Source organism: Musca vetustissima, unplaced genomic scaffold (genome assembly GCF_032173495.1).
Source record: "Musca vetustissima isolate MV318-11 ecotype Yass unplaced genomic scaffold, APGP_CSIRO_Mvet_v1 utg2072, whole genome shotgun sequence".
NCBI lineage: Eukaryota > Metazoa > Arthropoda > Insecta > Diptera > Muscidae > Musca > Musca vetustissima.
In genome coordinates, this window is record NW_026886532.1 from 552,113 (window position 1) to 574,784 (window position 22,672).

General features: G+C 29.8%; 2 protein-coding genes across 2 annotated transcripts in view; one reads left to right on the top strand and one right to left on the bottom strand.

Moving 5' to 3' along the window:
* LOC133334021 (arginase-1) overlaps positions 1-22,672 on the bottom strand; it is a gene marked incomplete at its 3' end in the record, with an annotated part of 48,829 nt that overhangs the window by 4,103 nt on the left and 22,054 nt on the right. The gene's annotated exons all lie outside the window — the stretch shown is intronic.
* Positions 1,128-22,588, top strand: LOC133334035 (protein elav). The gene is made up of 2 exons (XM_061542333.1): positions 1,128-1,152; positions 21,305-22,588. The coding sequence occupies exons 1-2, from the start codon at positions 1,128-1,130 to the stop codon at positions 22,585-22,587; spliced, it is 1,308 nt and encodes a 435-aa protein (XP_061398317.1). The 3' UTR covers position 22,588.

The following is a 22,672-nucleotide window of genomic DNA, read 5'->3' on the forward strand; positions in this document are numbered from 1 at the left end:
TATGTTGGAAAGAAAAATTTTCCTTTACAAAATTGAGGTTATTAAGAAAACAAATAATATATGTTAATGAAAGATATACATAAATTACATACAATAGGTTCAAAAAATATTACAGAATTATAAAAAAATTAATATATTGTAGCGAACTATTTTATCAAAGACGTTTTATTGAACTTTTTTTATTTTTTAGGTTATGTTGAAAAACAAAAATAATTTTCTTTTTTTAAACAATAATTTACATTTTTTTTAATAAAGTATACTAAATATAATAACACATCACTAGATATTTTAATTATTTTTTTACAGACAATGTTTTTTTTTAATTTTTGAGGTTATGTAGAAATTTACAGATGATATTTTATTACATTATTATTTTTAAGGTTATGTAGAAAAAGGGAAATATAGATCAAAGAATGTTTTATTTATGTGATTTTTATTTCTTAATAACCTATTTATTTTACTCTATGACACCAACTACTTGTCGCGATGTTGGCCTCATAAAAATATACCAAGTACTTTTAAAGTTATGGACCATTGAAAATCATTACCGGAAAAATTGCCTTAAACGACTAATTGTAAATATGTACTTGTATATTTTCACCTAAGTCTATGACATTTGAAAGGCTACACAGAAAATATTTATTTTCACTTTAAAATCAGCTGTTCGAGACTTTCAAAATCAAGTTATTTCATAATAATACACGAAGTACCTCCAAATTTATGGGTCTTCGAAAACGATTACCGAAAACATCTAAAAATGTCTACATGTAAATGTTTGTATAATTTTCAGAATATTTTGTTGGTATTTGAATAGCTACAACGAAAGTATTGACTGAATATTTTAAGATCAGTTATTTGACTTTCAAAATCAAGTTATTTCATTCGAATACACCAACTACTTTCGAAGTTATCGGTCTTCTAAAACTAGTACATAAGATAGCCTTACAACTCCCAAAGGACAACGTGGCTATATTTTTAGCGATATCTTTAGTATTTCAAATAGCCAGAACAAAATTATTAATTAAATATGTTAAGATTAGGTATTCTGCTTTCAAAATCAATTTATTTCATTCGAATATACCGACTACTTTTGAAGTTATGGGCTTTCGAAAACGATTACCAAAAATATGCTTAAAACTCCCAAACGTCAATGTGGGTATATTTTTAGCGATATCTTTGGTATTTGAATAGCTATAACAAAACTATTAATTAGGAATACTAAGATTAGCTGTTTTACTTTCAAAATCAATTTATTTCATTCCAATACACCAACTACTTGCGAAGTTATGGGCCTTGGAAAACGATTACCAAAAATATACCTAACACTCCCAAACGTCAATGTGGGTATATTTTTACCGATATCTTTGGTATTTGAATAGTTATAGTAATATCAAAAATTACGTATATTAAGATCAGCTGTTCTGCTTTCAAAATAAATTTATTTCATTATAATACACCAACTACTTACGAAGTTATGGACCTTCGAAAACGATTACCTAAAAAATCCTTAAAAATCCCAAACGCTAGCGTGGGTATATTTTTAGCGATATCTTTGGTATTTGAATATCTACCATAAAACTATATGTTAGGAATATTAAGATCAGCTGTTTCACTTTCAAAATCAATTTATTTCATTCTAATACACTAACTACTTTCGAAGTTATGGGCCCCTGGAAAACGATTACCAAAAATATACCTAAAACTCCCAAACGTAAACTATGGTATAATTTTGAGCATATCTTTTGTATTTGATTAGTTATAGATATAGACAGAATTACATATATTAAGATCAGCTGTTCTGCTTTCAAAATGTAGTTATTTCATTATAATACATCAACTACTTTAAAAGTTATGAGCCTTCGAATACGATTACCAAAAAATCTTTTAAACTCCCAAACGTAATCTGGGGTATATTTCTAACGATATCTTTGATATCTTAATGGGTACAACAAAATAATTAACTACAAAAATTGAGCTCAGTTATTCTATTTTTTAAATAAATTTATTTCATTCGAATATACCGACTACTTGCGAAATTATAAGCCTTCGTATACGATTACCAAGAAATGCTACAAACTGCTAATTGTAAACACATGTATATTTTTATGGCTATATCTCTAACATTTGAAAAGCTACAGGAAAAACTATTAATGTAAATTTTGTGGTCATATATTCTACTGTTCTAAATCGACCTATTTCATTATAATATAACAACTTCTTCCGAACTTATGGGGCTTTGAAAATGATTACCCAAAAAATACTTGAAATCCTGCAATGTAAACATTGGGTATTTTTGGCGATATCTGTGGTTTTTGAATAGCTACAACAAAAATTATTAATATAAACGTAAAGATCAGCTGTTCTACTTTCGAAATTATGTTATTTTACAAAAATATCCCTTCTGAGTATCAATTTATTGACCTTTGAACATGTTGTAGGTAAAAATATTGAATATTTAGTATTTTGGGTATTTCTGAACTTTTGGCCATATTTCTTATATTAGATAAGGTAAAATAAAATTATACAGGTACAATATTGAAAATATGAGATGTTCTTCTTCTAGAAACAATTTGTTTCATTTCCATATACCGTATAGTTTCGGAGTTATGAGACCTTGAAAATTGTTACGTTAAAAATTTTAAACGTTTAACATTTTGGGTATTTGTGATATTTTGGCGATATTTCTGATATTAGGGTTAGGTAGGATGTAATTTAATATATCATTTTGAAGATGAGACTTTCTTCTTTTAGAATCAATTGATTTTACATCTATATACCGTCTACTTCCGAAGTTATGGGTCCTTGAAAATTGTTACGTTAAAAATTTGGAATGTTTCACATTTTGGGCATTTGTGATATTTTGGCGATAACTCTGAAATTAGTTTAGGTAGGATGAAATATGAAAGAAATTATTTTGAAGATGAGACATGCTTCTTCAAGAAACAAATTTATTTTATTTCGATATTTCTACTAATTCCGGAGTTATGAGGCCTTGAATATTGTTACGATGAAATTTTGGAATGTTTAACATTTTGGGTATTTTTGAACTTTTGGCGATATCTCTGGTATTATGTAAACTAGTTTCAAATTATTTTCCTTTATTTTGAAGACAGGATATCCTTCTTTAGGAATCAATTTATTTGATTGCAATACACCACATAGTTCAAAAGATATGGGCCTTGAAAATCTTTACCAAAAAAAAAAAAAATTATTGATTGTCTAACATTTTGGGTATTTGTAAACTATAGATGGCAACTCTGGTAATTGGCCAGTTGTGTCCAAAATATTTATTATTATTTTAAAGCTTAGTATTCCCTCTTTTAGAAACGAGGTATTTCATTTTAATACGTCATCTAGTTCCCGAGTTATGGACCCTTAAAAATTACCGAATGCAAATATTTAAAAATGAAAATTTAAAAAAAAATAAAATTTAAATTTTTTCTCTTGCTTTTTTATCACGTTCCAAATAAAATATATACCAATGTATGTGTGTGTGTGTGAATTCACCCTCGTGTCCAATATGATCGTTAAATTTTTAGGTTATGTAATCAATTTTATTTCTTATCCTGATCTACAGACCACAGATGTGTTTCGATGTTGTGCCATACATACATGACGAGGGGGTTGAATTCGAACAATAACAAGTTTTTTTGTTGTTGTTGTTTTTTTATGTTAAAGGACACGTGTTATCAATGATAAGGAGTGTCTCGCGCGGCTATTTTTTTATTACTCCCTAACAGACCTCCTGCAATTGAAATCGAATGGCCAAGTTGTGTCAGCATCTGTATTTTTTCAAAATTTCTGGATATTTTCATGAAAACAGCGGACCGTAACATTAGTTATAGTATGGGGTATGGTCATGAAATATCCTGATTATAGAAGAAGGACCTCTTATCTTTAAAATATGGCAAATATTTTAATATTAGCTTACCAAATACCAGGGTTGCCATCAAAAGTTCTGAAATACCCAAAATGTTAAAAAGTCAATAACTTTTCCGTAAGTTTTTTTCAAAGGCCCCTAACTTCTGAAAAAGTCGCTATATCTTCAGGAAATAACTTGATTTGGAAAGTAGAAAATGTGATCTTTAAAATAATCAATAATAATATTGACATTACAGGCCAAATAGCAGAGTTGCAATCCAAAGATAACAAATACCCAAAATAGTAAATGTTTTACATTTTTCTCGTACCTAATTTTTTAAGGCTCATAACTTCAAAAGTACTTGGTGTATCGAAATGATATAAATGGTATTAGAAGGATTAGAATCTGAACTCTAAAACAAGCAATAATAATTTGAACATAACCTTACAAATACTAAGGAAAATTTTAACATTTCACAAATACCCAAAAAATGGTAATAGTTATAATTTTTCCGTATCACTTTTCAATAGTCCATAACTTCAAAAATAGTTGGCGTATTAAAATAAAATAACTTGATTCTGAATGTAGATTACGTGATCGTAAAATTTTATATTGAAAATTTTGTTGTATCTTCTCAAATAACAAAGATATTGCCAAAAATATTGCAAAGTTTACACATAGGAATTTTCAACTTTTTCTTGGTAATCGTTTTCTAGGGTTCATAACTTCAAAAGTACTCGGTGTATTTTAATGAAATAAATTGATTATGAATGTAGAACAGCTGATATCAAAAATGTATATACATAATTTTGTTGTATCTATTCAAATTCCGAAGATATAGCCCAAAATATACACACGTTTGCATTTGGGAAAATTTGTCAGGTTTTTGGTAATCGTTTTCTAGGGTACATAACTTCAAAAGTAGTTGGTATTTTATCGTGAAATAACTTTATTTTGCAAAATAGAACAGCTGATCTCATAAATATATATTTACAATTTTGTTGTAGCTTATCAAATACAAGAGATATTGCCCAAAATTTACATACTTTTACATTTCGGAATTTTTACGGTTTTTTTGGTAATCGTATTCTAGGGTCCATAACTTCAAAAGTAGTCGGTGTATTTTAGTGAACTAACTTGATCTTGCAAGTAGAACAGCTGATCTCAAAAATAAATATCCACAATTTTGTTGTAGCTTATCAAATACTAGAGATATTGCCAAAAATATACATACGTCTGCAAATAAGAAAATTTTGCAGATTTTTGGTAATCGCTATTAAAGGTTACATAACTTCAAAAGTAGACGGTGTATTTTAATGAAATAACTTGATTTTGGAAAGCCGAACAGCTGTTGTCAAAAATGTATATTCGTAATTTTTTTGTAGCTTTTGAAATATTGGAGATATCGCCAAAAATATTCCAATGTTTACATATAGCAATTTTTAGATTTTCTTTGGTAACCGTTTTGAAGTGTCCATAACTTCAAAAGTAGTCGGTATATATTAATGAAATAACTTGATTTCGAAAGTAAAAGGTCAGGCCAAAATTTTATATTTATAATCTTCGTTGTAGCCCTTAAAATACCAGTGATATGGACAAAAATATACACATGTTTACATTTAGGTATTTTAATCATTTTTGGGTATTCATTTTCAAAGGTCAATAACTTCAAAAGTAGTCGGCATATTTTAGTGAAATAACTTGATTTAGAAATTTCAAATGATTTCAAAAATGTATTTTAATAATTTTTGTTGTAGCTTTCCAAATACCGTCGATATTGGCAAAAATATACACATGTTTACATATGACAATTTTTAGATTTTCTTCGATAATCGTTTTGAGGAGTCCATAACTTCAAAAGTAGTCGGTATTATTTAATAAAATAACTTGATTATGAAAGTAGAGGAGCTGATCTCAATATTTTATGTTGATAATTTTGGTTGTACCTTTTCAAATACCCGAGATATTGGCAAAAATATACAAACGTTCACATTTAGGAATACTTGAGTATTTTTTGGTAATCATTTTCAAGGCTCCATAACTTCAAAAGTAGTCGGTATTTTTTAATAAAATAACTTGATTTTAAAAGTTGAAGAGCTGATCTCAATATTTTATGTTGATAATTTTGGTTGTACCTTTTCAAATACCCGAGATATTGGCAAAAATATACAAACGTTCACATTTGCGAATACTTGAGTATTTTTTGGTAATCATTTTCTAGAGACCATAACTTCAAAAGTAGTCGGTATTTTTTAATAAAATAAGTAGAAGATCTAATTTCAAAATTCTATGTTTATAATTTTGGTTATATCCCTTCAAATAACCGAGATATTGCCAAAAATATACAAACATTCACATTTGGGAATATCTGACAATTTTTGGTAATCGTTTTCAAAGGCCCATAACTTCAAAAGTAGTCGGTATATTTTAATGAAATAACTTGATTTTGAAAGTAAGAGATCTGATCTAAGAATTTGATATTTATAATTTTTGTTGTAGCTTTTGAAATACCGCAGATATTGACAAAAATATACAAATGTTCAGATTTGGGAATATCTGAGTATTTTTTGGTAACCATTTTCAAGTGACCATAACTTCAAAAGTAGTCGGTATTTTTTAATAAAATAACTTGATTTTAAAAGTTGAAGAGCTGATCTCAATATTTTATGTTGATAATTTTGGTTGTACCTTTTCAAATACCTTGGATATTGGTAAAATATATATAACCGTTTACTTGTAGTGATTTTACGATTTTTTTGGTAATCGTTTTCAAAAGGGCATAACTTCCAAAGTAGTCGGCATATTTTATTGAAATAACTTGATTTTGAAAGTTGACGAGCTGATCTCAATATTTTATGTTGATAATTTTGGTTGTACCTTTTCAAATACCCAATATATTGCCAATAACATACAAATGTTCAGATTTGGGAATATCTGAGTATTTTTTGGTAATCATTTTTAAGGGTCCATAACTTCAAAAGTAGTCGGTATATTTTAATGAAATAACTTAATTTTGAAAGTAGAAGGTCTAATCTCAAAATTTTATAATAATAATTTTTATTGTAGCTATTCAAATTCCAGAGATATTGGCAAAAATTTACAATCTTTTCAATGGTTATTTGACATTTTAGCATGTTCGAAAGGAGGTTGGGTTTGTTCTAAGGGAGGTTATGATAGGTCCACTACCTGGTAAAATTATCAGAATTTTTATGTTCCCCTACCACTCACGTTCCTTTTTGCAAAAGATCGAAATAAAATCGTTTCGATTTTATTTTATTTTTTATTCAAAAATTTCTTTCATTCACTCAATGGTGAATGAATGTTGAGTTTGGATTTTTTTTTTCATCCGCTGACCGGGGCCATGACATCATGTAATAAATTATAATTATTATTGTTGTTAAACAATAGCAACGACGCATGCCAAACACCGACGGCACACCACCCCCCTTTGGAACCTCATGGAACAATAGAACAATCTGATTTTCGTAGAGAACTTTTATTTACACCGATTATTTGTTCATGGAAACCAGCCAATCTGGCAGATTTTTGTTGTCGTTGTAGTTTTTTTGTGTCAACCCTCTGATATCAAAAGTAAATCACTTTTATTTCCACCACCATCAACACCGACCAACAACGCCACCACCACCACCAACCGACAGACTTTGAACCTTTGCTTGAAACAAAACAACAAAATAAAATCTGAAACAATTGCGTCCAGACACAGAGGCACCATTCATTCGTTCGTTCGTTCGTTCGGCTACACCATTCACACGTCTATGTGTGTGCGTGTGAGTGGGTACGTGTGCATTTTTTGCAAAGAATGCAATGATATACTTTCTGTGCCATTGACACATTGATAGTTGTCAGTTGTGTGTGAGAGAGACAGAGAGAGAGAGTGAGAGAGCGCCTGAGTGAAAGACTTTGTGATAAAAGTCGACAAAGTAACATCTTTTGTTTTCACACACACGTTCGATCTCTCCAACAAGGATCCTTTTCACCTATACCATGTAGGATCTCTCTGTGTAGCATCTGTCAAATGTGCAAATTGCATATGTCGTCTATCGATAGATCGGCAATTGTTTTTTGGAACATTTGTTCTATTGTTAATCGATTTTACAAATAATTGGCCATAACATTTGCTTTACTTGTAGTTAGCGGAGGGGGCCAAAGGCCGCCTAATAATCATATGATCCATGCAATCAGCTGTTTAGTAAATGACCATAAATAATACTCTCAGAGAAACAATAGTTCCGGTAAACCTTTCGCTACACATTGGTTTTAAATATATAAACACAACTATTTATTTATTTTTTTGTTTTTTGAAACTGCAAAATATGACAGGATATTACAAAACAAATTGTTATCGGTAGCAATCGATAACTTTTCATTAAATATTAAATAATGTTCTCAATATGAATTTGTTTATACATCAGTTATCGAATACTTTTCGTCACTGAAAAATGCTCGCATTCACTTTGGAGCTTTTATCGATAAATTTTCTTTATAGAAATTTAATTATCGACTGTTTTTTTTTTCTTTAGAAAAGTAAAAAATCGATAATTTGTTTCTCCACAACAAACCATTTATAGATAACTTTTTGCTGCAAAAAAAAAAGTTAGTATCGATAAATGTTGAAACTAGAAAACACAATTATCGGTAATTTGTCTATAAGATGCTATTATCGATAACTTTTGTGTATGGAAGATCTATTATCTTTATAAAAACACTATTATCGATAGTGTCTCATAGTTATAGTTCACTATTTTTCTACAAAAAAAAATTAGTTTCGATAAGTTTTGAATCTAGAATATACAATTATCGACAATCTTCCTGTACGAAACAGCTATTATCGATATTTTTTTCTACGGAAGATCTACTGTCGATAACTTTTCTGTAAGGAAACACAATTATCGATAGTGTTTCTCATTAGAACAATTTTATCGATAACATTTTTGTAAAGAAACGCTATAATCGATAGCCTAACTCAGTGGAAAAGTTATTATCGATCACTTTTCTAAATAGAAATATCGATGATTGTTTTCAGTAAAAAATTTGTATGATAAATTTTCTTAGTAGAAAATATATTATTGATATCTTTTCTCAATACAAAATGTATTATATATCACGTTTTTTTATAGAAAATTTGTTTTCGATAACTTTTCTTTGTAGAAAAGTTATTATCGACATATGTTGAATCTAGATAATACAATTATCGATAAATTGTCTGTACAAAAAGCTATTATCGATAACTTTTTTCTATGGAAGATCTACTATCGATAACTTTTCTGTATAAAAACACAATTATCGATAGTGTTTCTCATTAGAAACATTTTATCGATAACATTTCTGTATAGAAACGCTATTATCGATAGCCTATCTAAGTGGAAAAGCTTTTCTAAGTAGAAAAGTCAAAATCGATATTTTTTCAGTAAAAAAGTTATTATCGATAAATTTCTTAGTAGAAAATTTATTATCGATAACTTTTGTCAATACAAAATGTATTATATATCACGTTTTTTTATAGAAAATTTGTTATCGATAACTTTTCTTTGTGGAAAATTTATTATCGATAATTTTTCTCAGTAGAAAATTTATAATCAGTAAATGTTATCGATAGAAGACATATTATCGACAACTTTTCTGTAAATAAAATAATCGATAATATCGATGTTAAAAAAAGTTATCATCTTTTCCACAGAAAAGTTATTATCAATAAATTGTCTCATTTAAAAATGATTATCGATTTATTTTCTCAGTAGAAAATTTTTATCGATAACTTTTGTCAGTAGAAAATTTATTATCGATAATTTTTCTCAGTACATTATATTGTTATCGGAAAATTCTTCAGTAGAGAAGTTAATATCGGAAAGTTGTTTTCGATAACTTTTCTCAGGAGGAAAGGTTTTATTGATAAATTTTCAGTTTAGAAAATTTACTATCGATAAATTTTCTCAGCAGAAAAGGTATTATCGACTACCTTTCAGTATAGAAAAGTTATTATCGGTGACTTTTGTGTTTAGAATCGATAACTTTTTTCAGTAGAAAAGTTATTATCGATAACTTTTTTCAGTAGAAAGGTTATTATCGATAACTTATCTGTGTAGAAAAGTTATTATCGATAACATTTATAGATAAAAAAGATTACTATCGATAACTTTTCTCAACAAAAAAACTTATTATCGATACCCATTTTGTATAGAAAATTTATTATCGTTGAATTTTCTCAGCAAAATGTTGTCATCGATAATTTTTTTTCAGAAAAATGGTACTACGGATAAATTTTCTCAATAAAACATTTATTATCGATAATGTTTCTAGTAGAAAAGTTATTATCGATAACTTTTTGGTTTAGAAAATTAATTATCGATAAATTTTCTGATTGGAAAATTTACTATCGATAAATTTTCTGAGCAGTGCAGCTATTATCGACTATTTTTCTGTATAAAAAAATATTATCGATATCTTTTTTGTTTAGAAATTTTATTATCGACGACTTTTCTGTTTAAAAAATTATTATCGATACTTTTTCTCTTCGCAAATGTTATTATCGATGACTTTTCTGTTTAGAAAAGTTATTATCGATACCTTTTCTGTATAAAAAAGTTATTATCGACTACTTTTCTGTATAAAAAAGTTATTATCGGTTATATTTCTGTTTAGAAAAGTTGTTATTGATAACTTTTTGTTTAGAAATTTTATTATCGATAAATTTTCTCTCTGCAAATGTTATTTCCGATAACTTTTCTTAATATAAAATGTATTGTTGATAATTTTTCTCTATAGAAAAGTTATTATCGATATTTTTCTCTTCGCAAATGTTGTTATCGAAAACTTCTTGGTCTAGAAAAGTTATTATCAATGACTTCTGTTTAGAAAATGCATTATCGATAGCTTCCTATTTAAAAAATATCTTTGCTGTATAGAAACATTTTTATCGAAAAACTTTCTTTATGAAAAAAACGTTGTTATCGAAAATCTATCTTTATAGAAAAGCTATTATCGAAGGATATTAAATGTAGAAAAGAGGTTGGCCCATGTGTTTATAATATTTGAATGATAAAGAGAATTAGAATGGTGAAAATTTCTCCATAATCAATTACTAGGATGTGTAAGAGTATCCTGTGATTTTTGCTCGAATTTTTAAGAGAGCGAAAATAATGTAAATATTTATTGGAATTTATTTTTAAGTCCGGGCTAACGAAGAACTAAAAAACATGCGTATTGGAAATCGAAACAAATCCAGTTTTTGTCCTGGAACAAAAGAAAAGGATAGTTCCAATACCGCTGCAAAATTTCATTCATTGAATGGCCTTTGTTTAAAAGTAAATGCTAAACATTGGAATTAGGTGGAAGAGATATTTGTATTCATGGTGTAATGGTGCAAGTAGGGACCATCTACTTTTATGTTCCGCTTTAAAACCCCTCTTGCTTCATATTTTAGTTTTATACCTCACTTTGGTATAAGCTTTCAATTCACCTTATGAATGAGCAAAGTTTTTTTTTTTGTTGTTATCAAAAGCCTCCCCTTACCAGCTACCAAGCGAAACAGGTTACTCTATTCCAATGGGAATTCGAATAGTAAACAAAAGAACGGTCCTGGCACAATGGGGTGGGTTGACTACACAACACACCCTCGAACATTTTATTTTTTCTTTTCTCTGTAAAAGGGTGTAAATCTGGAATATTTTACAATGGTCCGCAGAGACGCACGCGGAAGTAATCAGTCGCAAGGAAATAACGAAAACAAACAACCCTCGATCCTGAATATTGCATAATGTACATATGTATGCACATACATACACACAAAACATATGTATTTTATAGTTATATAAAATGCAAAACAGGTATTAAAGTTCTCAATGTTTATTTTACATTTGCATTTGGCTGTTGTTGCCGCTTTACACCACCCTTACTCAACTGAAAACTTTAACATCCAACCCCCCTCCCGTGCAAGTCATTACAGAGGGTACAACAACATTCACACACACACACACGCACGCTCTTGGTAGCAAACGGATGTTGAAGGATAGCTGAATGCGGCACGTATGTGTGCGTGTGTGTGTATGTATTGCATTGAACGTGCGAAAGAAATCCTTATGCTAGCATCTGGGATTTTGTAAATGTTGTAAAGCAGAGCCTTGTAATGTGGTGTATCATATTGCACTATCCACCACACAGGAACCTACCGAATGAGAACGGACACGGAGTGTGAAAAAAGGGCGCAGATGAAATGTTTGGTTATTCTCTCAGCGGCGGAAGTCCTTCTGTTAATTTTGTTGGCATGGGTGCGGTTCTATTCTATTCGAATATAATTAATGCAAACACCTTTTTAGAGGAGATGATTATATTTAGATTGTCGATAACAAATTTTTCAAGAAAAAAAGATTTTCTATGAAGAAATGTTATCGATAATCTATTTTCTTTTAAGGAAAGTTATCGACAATAATCTGCCAATGAAGAAAAGTTATCGATATTAACTTTTCTATGAAGAAAAGTTATCGATATTAACTTTTCTATGAAGAAAAGTTATCGATAATAACTTCTTTATAGAGAAATGTTATCGATAATTACTTTTCTTTGAAGAAAAGTTATCGATAATAACTTTTTTATGAAAAAACGTTATCGATAATAAATTTGTTTGAAGAAAAATTATCAATAAAAACTTCTTTATGAAGAAAAGTGATCGATAACAACTTTTTATAAAGAAATTTTATCGATAATAAGTTTCTATCGATAATTAGTTATAGATAATAACTTTTTATGAAGAAAAGTTATCGATAATAGCTTCTTTATAGATAAATGTTATCGATAATTCCTTTCCTTTGAAGAAAAGTTATCGATAATAACTTTTTATGAAGAAAAGTTATCGATAATAACTTTTTTTGAAGAAAAATTATCGATAATAATTTTTTTATAAAGAAGTGTTATCGATAATAAGTTTCTATCGATAATTAGTAATCGATAATAACTTTTTTCTGAAGAAAAGTTATCGATAATAACTTTTCTTTTAAGAAAATTTATCGATAATTAGTTTTCTATTAAGCAAAGCTATAGATAATAACTTTCCTAGGAAGATTAATTATCGATAATAAATTTTCTATGAAGAAAATTTATAGATAATAACTAATCTATGAAGAAAAGTTATCGAAAATAACTTATCTTTATTAAAGAAATTTATCGGTAATAAATTTTATATAAAGAACAATTATCGATTATAATTTTTCTATAAAGAAATGTTATCGCTAATAACGTTACGATAATAATTTTTCTATAAAAAAATTTTTTTGAGAATATTATTCTATAAATAAAATTCATCGATAATAATTTTTCTAGGAAGAAAAGTTATCGATAATAGCTTTTCTGCAAAGAAAAGTGGTCGATAATAGATTTTCTGAAAATATATTTTAATAACGTTTTAATCGATTTTCTTCTATGAAGAAAAGTTATCGATAACTACTTTTCTAAGAAGAAAAATGATCGATAATTACTATTCCACAAAAAATGTTATCGATAACTTTTCTGTAAAGAAAACATATCGATTATAACTTTTCTATACATTAAAATTTAAAGATAATTACTTTTCTATGAAGAAAAGTTATCGATAATAACATTTCATGGAAGAAAAGTGATCGATTATAACTTTTCTATAATGAAAAGTTATCGATAATAACTTTTCTATAAGTAATCGATAATAACTTTTACATTAAGAAAAGTTATCGATAATAATTTTTTCTTATAAAGAAAAGTTGTCGATAATAGATTCTCTATAAAGAAATGTTATCGATAATAATGTTTCTATAAAGAAAATGTATCGCTAATAACTTTTATATTAAGAAAAGTTATCGATAATAACTTTTCTATTAAGAAAAATTATCGATAACAACTTTTCTATGAAGATAAGTTATCGATAACAACTTTTCTGTAAACAAAAGTTATCGATAATAACTTTTCTATTAATAAAATTTATCGATAATAGCTTTTCTATTAAGAAAATGTATCGATAATAATTTTTCTATGTAGAAAGTTTATCAATAATAATTTTTCTATATAGAAAAGTTATCGATAATAACCTTTCTATAAAGAAAGGTTATCGACACTAACTTTTCTAAAAAGAGTTATCGATAAAAACTTTTCTATAAAGAAAAATTATCGATAATTACTTTTAAAGAAAAATATCGATAACAACTTTTCTATAAAGAAAAATTATCGATAACAACTTTTCTATGAAGATAAGTTATCGATAACAACTTTTCTATAAACAAAAGTTATCGATAATAACTTTTCTATAAAGGAAGTTATTGATAATAACTTTTCGATAATTATTAAGAAAAGTTATCGCTTATAACTTTTCTATAAAGTTATCGATAATAACTTTTTTATTAAGAATAGTTATCGATAATGGCTTTTCTATGAAGAAAATGTATCGATAATAATTTTTCTATGTAGAAAGGTTGTCGATATTTACTTTTATATGCAGAAAAAATTTCGATAATAAATTTTCTGTAAGGAAAAGTTATCGATAATTACTTATCTATAATGGAAAGTAATTGGCTATAAAGAAAAGTTATAGATAGTAAATTTTCTATGAGGAAAAGTTATCGGTAATTTCTTTTCTATAGAAAAATATTAAAATTAAAAGTTATCGATTATAATTACCTATGTAAAAATTGTTGTTCTTTAGAGGATACAATTTTTCATGAATTAAACACGAAGGGTGATTTCTATTCCGAAATATATTATTTATATAAAATTTTTGTTGTTGTTTTATTTGTATTTTTGTTTTTTTTTTAATTTTATCCGCATCAAAACCAATTCCTTACCTAAGGTTCTGTCATGGGCTAAGAGAGTCCCACTGAAATAAATTAAGAGAGTCTCTTTAGCGATGGCAACCCTTATAGCAGAGAGAGAGCGCATTGTTTTCGCTGTCAACGCCATGTGACGCCAGCAGAGCCATGACGTTCTGCTACGATTTGACGTTGCGTCAGCTAAATTACCAAGCCTCAATCAGTTTTCATTTCAAACTAAACATTCGAGCTAGAGAGACGTGTCGCACGGAACAACTGACAATTAAACAAATTAATTTATATTTTGTTTTTGCATAGAAAAGAAAAAGAAATAATAGAAACGGAACAAAAGCTAAAGCTTTTAATCGAATAGAAAAGAAACAAAAAAAAATTATTTATTAAAATATTTAAGAATAACATACAAAATATATAAAAGGCAAAAAAGTAAGTGTGTGTTGCAAAAAAAAAATGAAAAAAATACGGTTTGTTAATTCTATTAACGGGAAAAGCAAAAAAAAAAGAACTCCAAAAACAACAACAAAATGAAATGAAAAAAATATCTAAAAAGTGTAAAGAGCAAAGAGCAGAACCCAAAAAAAAGTATCTGTATCTAATGAATGAACAATTGAAACAGAGAAACAAATGATGATGATGATGAAAAAAAAGAATTGAGTTGAATGATTGAGAATTGAGAAAAAAAAAAACGAAAAACTAAAGGAAAACATATTTTCCTTTCATAAATATATTGTGTAACAATTTTGTGTTTTTTTTTTCTGAAAAAACGTTTCAATGAAAAAAATTTTTTCTGTGGATTGTGGAATACTACAACAACAAATACACGCAAGGAAAGAAAACTACTATACACGAGATACGTTTTTTTTTTGGCGTTCGTTCGTGGTCGTCGATACAAAAGAAAGTCAAGTCAGCCAGCCAGAGAGGCTTTTCTAGTATTTTAGTACTACAAGTACATAATGCTAAAAGCAAAGCAAGAAAAAAAAATAATTTACACATGCGAAAATTAGTTGTTATTGATTTTTGGTTTCTACAAATACCCTTCCCTTTAGTTTTCCCCCCTTAGGCATTATAAATCTATAAATCGATTTTTCTTTCTCTTCTTTTTTCAATTATTTTTCCGTTTTGTTGTATGAAAATGTAAAGAAAAGAACGCTCACCCCCTGCAAGTTGCTTTGCCGCCATCGCCGCCGCCGTCGTCATCATTGTCGTTACCTTATCTTCTCATATTAATATTAGTGTTAAAAATAGAGGAAGCAGCAGAACAACCTATTAGCAAACATACACACGCACACGGGCATACCGAAATTGAAACACACACAGATACTACATACATATACCACGAAAAGAAAAACAAAATAAAAAGAAGAACAATAGTAGTGAAAATACACCTCGTCTATAAAACGCCCGCCGCCGTCGCCAACGACGCCAGATAAAAACACAACGACGTCGCCGTCGTCATCACATCATCTGTAAGCGTGGTTTTATATTTGTCGGGATCGGGATCGGTGTTGAGAGTTTCTCTCTCTTGAGAGAGTAATTAGAGTTGCGCTATTTTTAATTTTGTAACAAGCGTACTTTTTGTTCACAAAAGGTACGAATTGACATAAACGTACCAAAACAAAAATTATATTTTTTATTATTCGTGGATACATTTACGCTTAAATTATAACATATATTATTTATGCAAACAACTGGTATAAATATTGGCCAATATTTCTCGATAATTATGATTTATTATCATTTGAAGTAGAATTTTAGGTACCTTTTCGTACTTTTTTGTTCCTACCTGTGGCAATGTTTTCCAACACAATTCACAATTTACCACTGAGAGAGAGAGAGACTCTCAACACCGATCCCGATCCCGGCAAATATAAAACCACGCTAAAGGCGGCCCAAGTGACAGCAGCTGTAGTATACACACAGAGCGTCAAATTGTTTTATTGTTGGTATTTTAGTGTGTGTGCCTGTGGTCCGCTTTGTGTTCTCTCTCTCTCTAACAGCAATAACAACAACAACAAACAAATTAAGCGCATTTTGCTCTAATAAAAACAAATACACCAAAAACCCCGACAAGAACCACAACAACAACAATAACAATAAAAACTATTTTATTATTCTCCATTACAACAATAGCGCAATTGCTGCTGACTGACAGACAATTCAAAACCCAGCAAAACCAGACAAACACACGCATACACACAGTACATTTTCTCACAAACACCAAAAACACAAAGTGAGTACTGTTGTGCTGGGCTCTTCTTCTTCGCCGTCTACTAGATGTTTTTTTTTTGTTTTCATGACAATGATATGACTATTCTATGTTTTAGTTGTTGTTTTTTTATTTGGAACTTCTAATTTTCCTCATCCTGTCCAGTTTTACAATGTTTTTCTTTGTTACCTGTAGTTGTTGTTGTTTGGTTGGTCAGTCGGTTGGTCGCCTAAATTAGGTACAATGTGGCGTGTTAATAACATTTTTATTTTATTCTCTGTTACATACAACTCACGCATGAGTGTCGGCTGTGTATGTGTGTGTGCGCGCGTCTGGCTGTGATTAGTGTAAATTTTGCAGTTATTCTATTTTGTGGCATGAACAAAGTGAAAGAAGAAAAGTAAATTAAAAGAGCAGGGGGTGATTAGGTGCTTTCATAAGCGCGCAATAATCATAGACTCGGCTTATAATAATAAAAACAACAACAAATGTCTACATTTATAAATGTTTGCGCATTTTCTAGTCATGATTTTGTTTAAAGATAAACAAATAGAGTTGCCATAGTGTTTGCAAATGCATGTTAAGGCATGGGATAAAATACCAAAAAGAGCATTATTAACTTCATAGACAAACTGTTATCGATAACTAACGGCGGTGTTATTTACTTAAAAAAAATATTAGGTCTGTATAAATATAAGTTTTTAAATTTTAGAAGGGGAGACTCGATTAATAGGAAATAGGTTCTGAGCAATTATAAAAATCTGTTACATAACAATTATAAAAATCTATGATACGAAGAAAATAGTAAAATTATTGAACATACCAATTATTCAACATTCAACCAATGACAAAGTAGAAATATTTTATCGATATATTTTTTTATAGATTAAAAAAAAAAAACATTTACTATCGCCACCATATATCTATGGAAAATGTGTATTATTGTTATATTTTTTCCATAGAAAATTTATTATCGATACATTTTCTCTATAGAAAATATATTATCGATACATTTTCTCTTTAGAAATATTGTTATCGATAGGTTTTCTCTATAGAAATTTTGTTAACGATAAATTTTCTCTTTATGAAAGCTATTATCGGTAAGTTTTTTTCCTTTAGAAAAGTTGTTATCGATATGTTTTCTCTTTAGGAAAGCTATTATCGGTACGTTTTTTATTTAGAAAATTTCTTATTGATAGCTTTTCCCTATAAAAAAAGTTGTTATCGATAGGGTTTTTCTCTAGAAACATTGTTATCTATACGTTTTCTCTATAGAAACGTGGTTAGTATTTCTCTTTAGAAAAGTTATTATCGATAGTTTTGTTTTATATAAAATATGCTATCGAAAAGTTTTCTCTATGGAAATGTTATTATCGATACACTTTCTCTTTAGGAAAGTTTTAATCGAAAAGTTTATACTTTAGAAAAGTTGTTATCGATAACTTTTCTCTTTAGAAAATTTATTATCTATGAGTTTTCTCTTTATAAAAGTTGTTATCGATAAGTTTTCTTTTAAGAAAAGTTATCGTTAAGTTTTCTCTTTAATAATGTTATTATCGAAAAGTTCTCTCTTAAGAAAAATTATTATCGATATGTTTTCTCTATAGTAAAGATTAGTATTTCTCCATAGAAATGTTGTTATCGATAACATTTCTTTTTAGATAAACTATTATCGAAATTTTTTCTCTTAAGAAAAATTATTATTGTTAAGTTTTCTCCGTAGAAAATGTATTATCGATAGCATTTCTCCATAGAAATTTTGTTATCGATATGTTTCCACTATAGAAAAGTTTTTATATATAAATGTTCTCTTTAGAAAATTTATTATCGAGAAGTTTTTTTCTTTAGAAAAGTAATTATCGGTAAGTTTTCTCTTTAGAAGAGTTATTATCGAAAACTTTTCTCTATAGAAAAGTTGTTATCGATAATTTATCTTTACAGAAATGTTATTATCGACAGCATTTCTCTATGGAAAAGTTATTTTAGATAACCTTTATATTTAGAAAAGTTGTTATCGAAAACTTTTCTCGTTAGACAAGTTGTTATTTATACATTTTCTCTATAGGAAATTTGTTATCGATAACATATCTTCAGAAAAATAAATATTATCGATATCTTTTCTTTTCGGAAAAGTTATTAACGACAACTTTTTTATATATGTAGCGATTATTATCGACCAATTTTTAATTGGAACGGTGTTTTTCCGTTTTTTTCTCAGAAAGTTATTATCGATTTCTTTACTTTATGAAAATATAGTTATCGATTTTTTTTCTGACAATTGACATTGTTTATGTCACTTTTTACGAATATAAAAACAATTATCTGTTATTTTTTATCGATCCTTTTATTTTCCCAAAAAGTTATTATCGATCACTTTATCTTGAGATAATATCGATATTTTTTATTTTTCCGACATTTGACAGTGTTTATGTGTATTTTTTTTTTTTACTAAAAAAATGTTTTTTTTATCGATTTTTAGCCACATATATTTATAGAAATGCCTATTCGGTTTTTATATTAAACCACGGTCCATCCTTAGGCCTATAATAGTTTGCAAATCTATTTTCATTAACGAAAATTACAACGTGTTGTGGCTGGCTGACTGGTAGCCATTTTAAAAATTCTGTTATTTCTCTCTTTTTGGTATATTCAAAATATCCCAGGAAATTCTCGGTTTCATGTCATTCTGCCATTCATTTAACCAACAAAGCCACCCCCTGCTGGATTTTTTGGAATACAATAGAGAGCACAGAAACACTTCATTGGAAATGTTGGTGGAAAGCAAAGAAAGAATGAAAAAAAAAACACATGGCTAGCGGCGGTGTTGGCTGCATGAATTAATGGCTCTTCTGCTGCTGTCGTGGCAGATGATAAGGGCGACGACATTTCATTTTCACCCTTATTTCTACAACCACCCTCCCTTGTTTTCTAGCATTTAATAAGGGAAGTTTTTGTTTTGTGGGTGATGTTGAAACACCAACAGAGACACACACACACAAATGCACAAAAATTTCACCATGGTCATGGAATAGATTTCCAGGGTAGCTAAGAGCATAGCAAAAGCCAGAGAGAGAGAGCCTAGATAACACACTCACGGCTTCCCACAAAGGGAAGGTTCTGTCCCATCTTAAGAGAATGTAACAATGAGCATTACATGGTTTCTCTTTGGCTCTCTCTTTTTTTGTGTAAATATTGCAAATAAGGGTTGAACGAACATCCCATCCCCTTTTCAGCTTTGTGGAATTTCCAAGCAAAAACCGTTTTGACCACCCTTCTTCTTCTTGGGTTTTGCAAATTCCATATTTACTCTTGTTCCATCCATCCAGTATCCCGGCGGCAGTACACTCGCAGAGTTGACACAATAAAGCTTGCTCGTCTTTCATTTTTCATCTAGTTTATATATATAAAATATTTTGCCGGGAATTATAAAAAAAAATACATTTTTTTTGCAAGTTTTTAAATAGTGTATACATACTCGTCGTTTGAGGTGGATAGAAGATTTCCTTCGCATAGCTCAAAAAAGCCAGCAAAAATTGTGAATAAAATTTTAAGTGAAATTAAAAGAGTTATTTGAATTTATTTTTGGTAAATATTAGTGTTGTTAAAAATTTGCTTTTATTTATTTGTTTTTTTTTTTTAAAACTATTTTTGAGGTTAGAAAAAAATATTTTTTTTTGAGGTTATTTTTTAAAGAATTTTTTTGTTTTATTTTTAATTATTTCTTTAAAATATAAATAAGGAAATAAATCATTTCTATAAATTTATGTATAATTTATTTCCATAAAAATTGCTGCTGCTTCTTCCTCTTCTTCTTCCTCCTCTTCATAAATTGCAATTTATTGCTTAAAACTAAATCCTTACTTCCACAAAATTGCTTCTTCTTACACTTCCTGCTTTGTTCGGGAGGTTTTTTTCAGCCGAAAAAAGATACTAAACAGTAACGACCTGCTTTTTCCAGGGGTGAATGTCTTTTCGATATCCTCTCTTCAACCTAACCTTTAAATCTGAGCAAAAAATGTTTCCCCCCCAACACAATTCTCAATCTTGTAACAAGGATATATTTTGGTTGGAGAACATTTTCATTTTTGTTGTTGTTTTCAATTTTTTCTTAAGCCTAACCTTAAAATCTGAGCAAAATTTTTTTTCGAATACAATTCTCAATCATTTAACAAGGATATATTTTTGTTGGGTGAACGTTTTGGGAAATGTTTTAATTTTTGTTGTTGTTTTTTTATTGATTTGTTGTTCTTTTCAATTTTCTCATAAACATAACCTCAAAAACATTTTTTTGAAAACAATTCTCAATCATTTAACAAGGGGGAAATTTTGTGACTTAATTTTTGTTGTTGTTTTTTATTATCCTTTTTTTCCTTATTAATTTTTTGTCTTTCTTTTTTTCTTCTTCTTCCTTTTTTGATTGCCCATTTTCCCCAGTGGACTTCATGATGGCCAATCCCGGAGCAGCCGTTGATAATCAATCTGCCATTTTGCCTGGTGCCAACCCGGCCGCAGCGGCAGCTGCGCAGCTGGCCGTTTCCCCAGCCGCCGCAGCTGCTGCCCAACTGCAACAGCAGCAGGTTCAGCAGGCCATATTGCAGGTACAACAACAACAAACACAGCAGGCTGTGGCTGCAGCCGCCGCCGCTGTTGCCCAACAATTGCAAAATCAAACCAACGGTGGTGGTACCAATGGCAATACAAATGGCTCCAGTGAGACTCGCACCAATCTGATCGTGAACTATTTGCCGCAGACAATGAGCGAAGATGAAATCCGTTCCCTATTCTCGAGTGTGGGTGAAATTGAGTCGGTGAAATTGATACGTGACAAGAGCCAACCCTTTTTGGATCCCCTCAACCCAACCGCCACAAAGGGCCAAAGTTTGGGTTATGGCTTTGTTAACTATGTACGGCCCCAAGATGCCGAACAGGCAGTGAATGTTTTAAATGGCCTAAGGCTGCAAAATAAAACCATAAAGGTCTCGTTTGCCCGTCCCTCATCGGAGGCAATTAAGGGTGCGAATTTATATGTTTCCGGCCTGCCCAAGACCATGACACAACAAGATTTGGAGGCCATATTTGCACCATTCGGCCAGATTATTACATCGAGGATTTTGCAAAATGCCGGTAATGATTCCCAGACCAAGGGTGTGGGTTTTATACGTTTCGATAAGCGTGAAGAGGCCACAAGGGCCATTATTGCTTTGAATGGCACCACACCAACCGGTTGTACCGATCCCATTGTCGTGAAATTCTCCAATACCCCAGGAAGTACGAATAAGATTATACAGCCTCAGATACCGACATTTTTGAATCCTCAACTGGTGAGACGTATTGGTGGTGCCATGCACACCCCCGTGAACAAAGGCCTGGCCCGTTTCTCCCCCATGGCCGGTGATATGTTGGATGTTATGCTACCAAATGGTTTGGGAGCAGCGGCAGCCACTTCGCTGGCCACCGGCCCCGGTGGTGCCTATCCCATTTTCATTTACAATTTGGCGCCGGAAACTGAGGAATCATCGCTGTGGCAGCTGTTTGGTCCCTTCGGGGCCGTGCAATCGGTGAAAATTGTTAAAGACTCCTCGACCAATCAATGCAAAGGTTATGGTTTTGTGTCCATGACCAACTACGATGAGGCTGCCATGGCAATAAGAGCGCTCAACGGTTATACCTTGGGTAATCGAGTGTTGCAAGTTAGTTTCAAGACTAACAAAAAGTAAATCATGAGGAGATGAGAAGAGATGATGAAACAAGAGATGAGAAGAAAGTAAGAGCATAACTTTTAGTTTAGTTTATAGAGAAAAA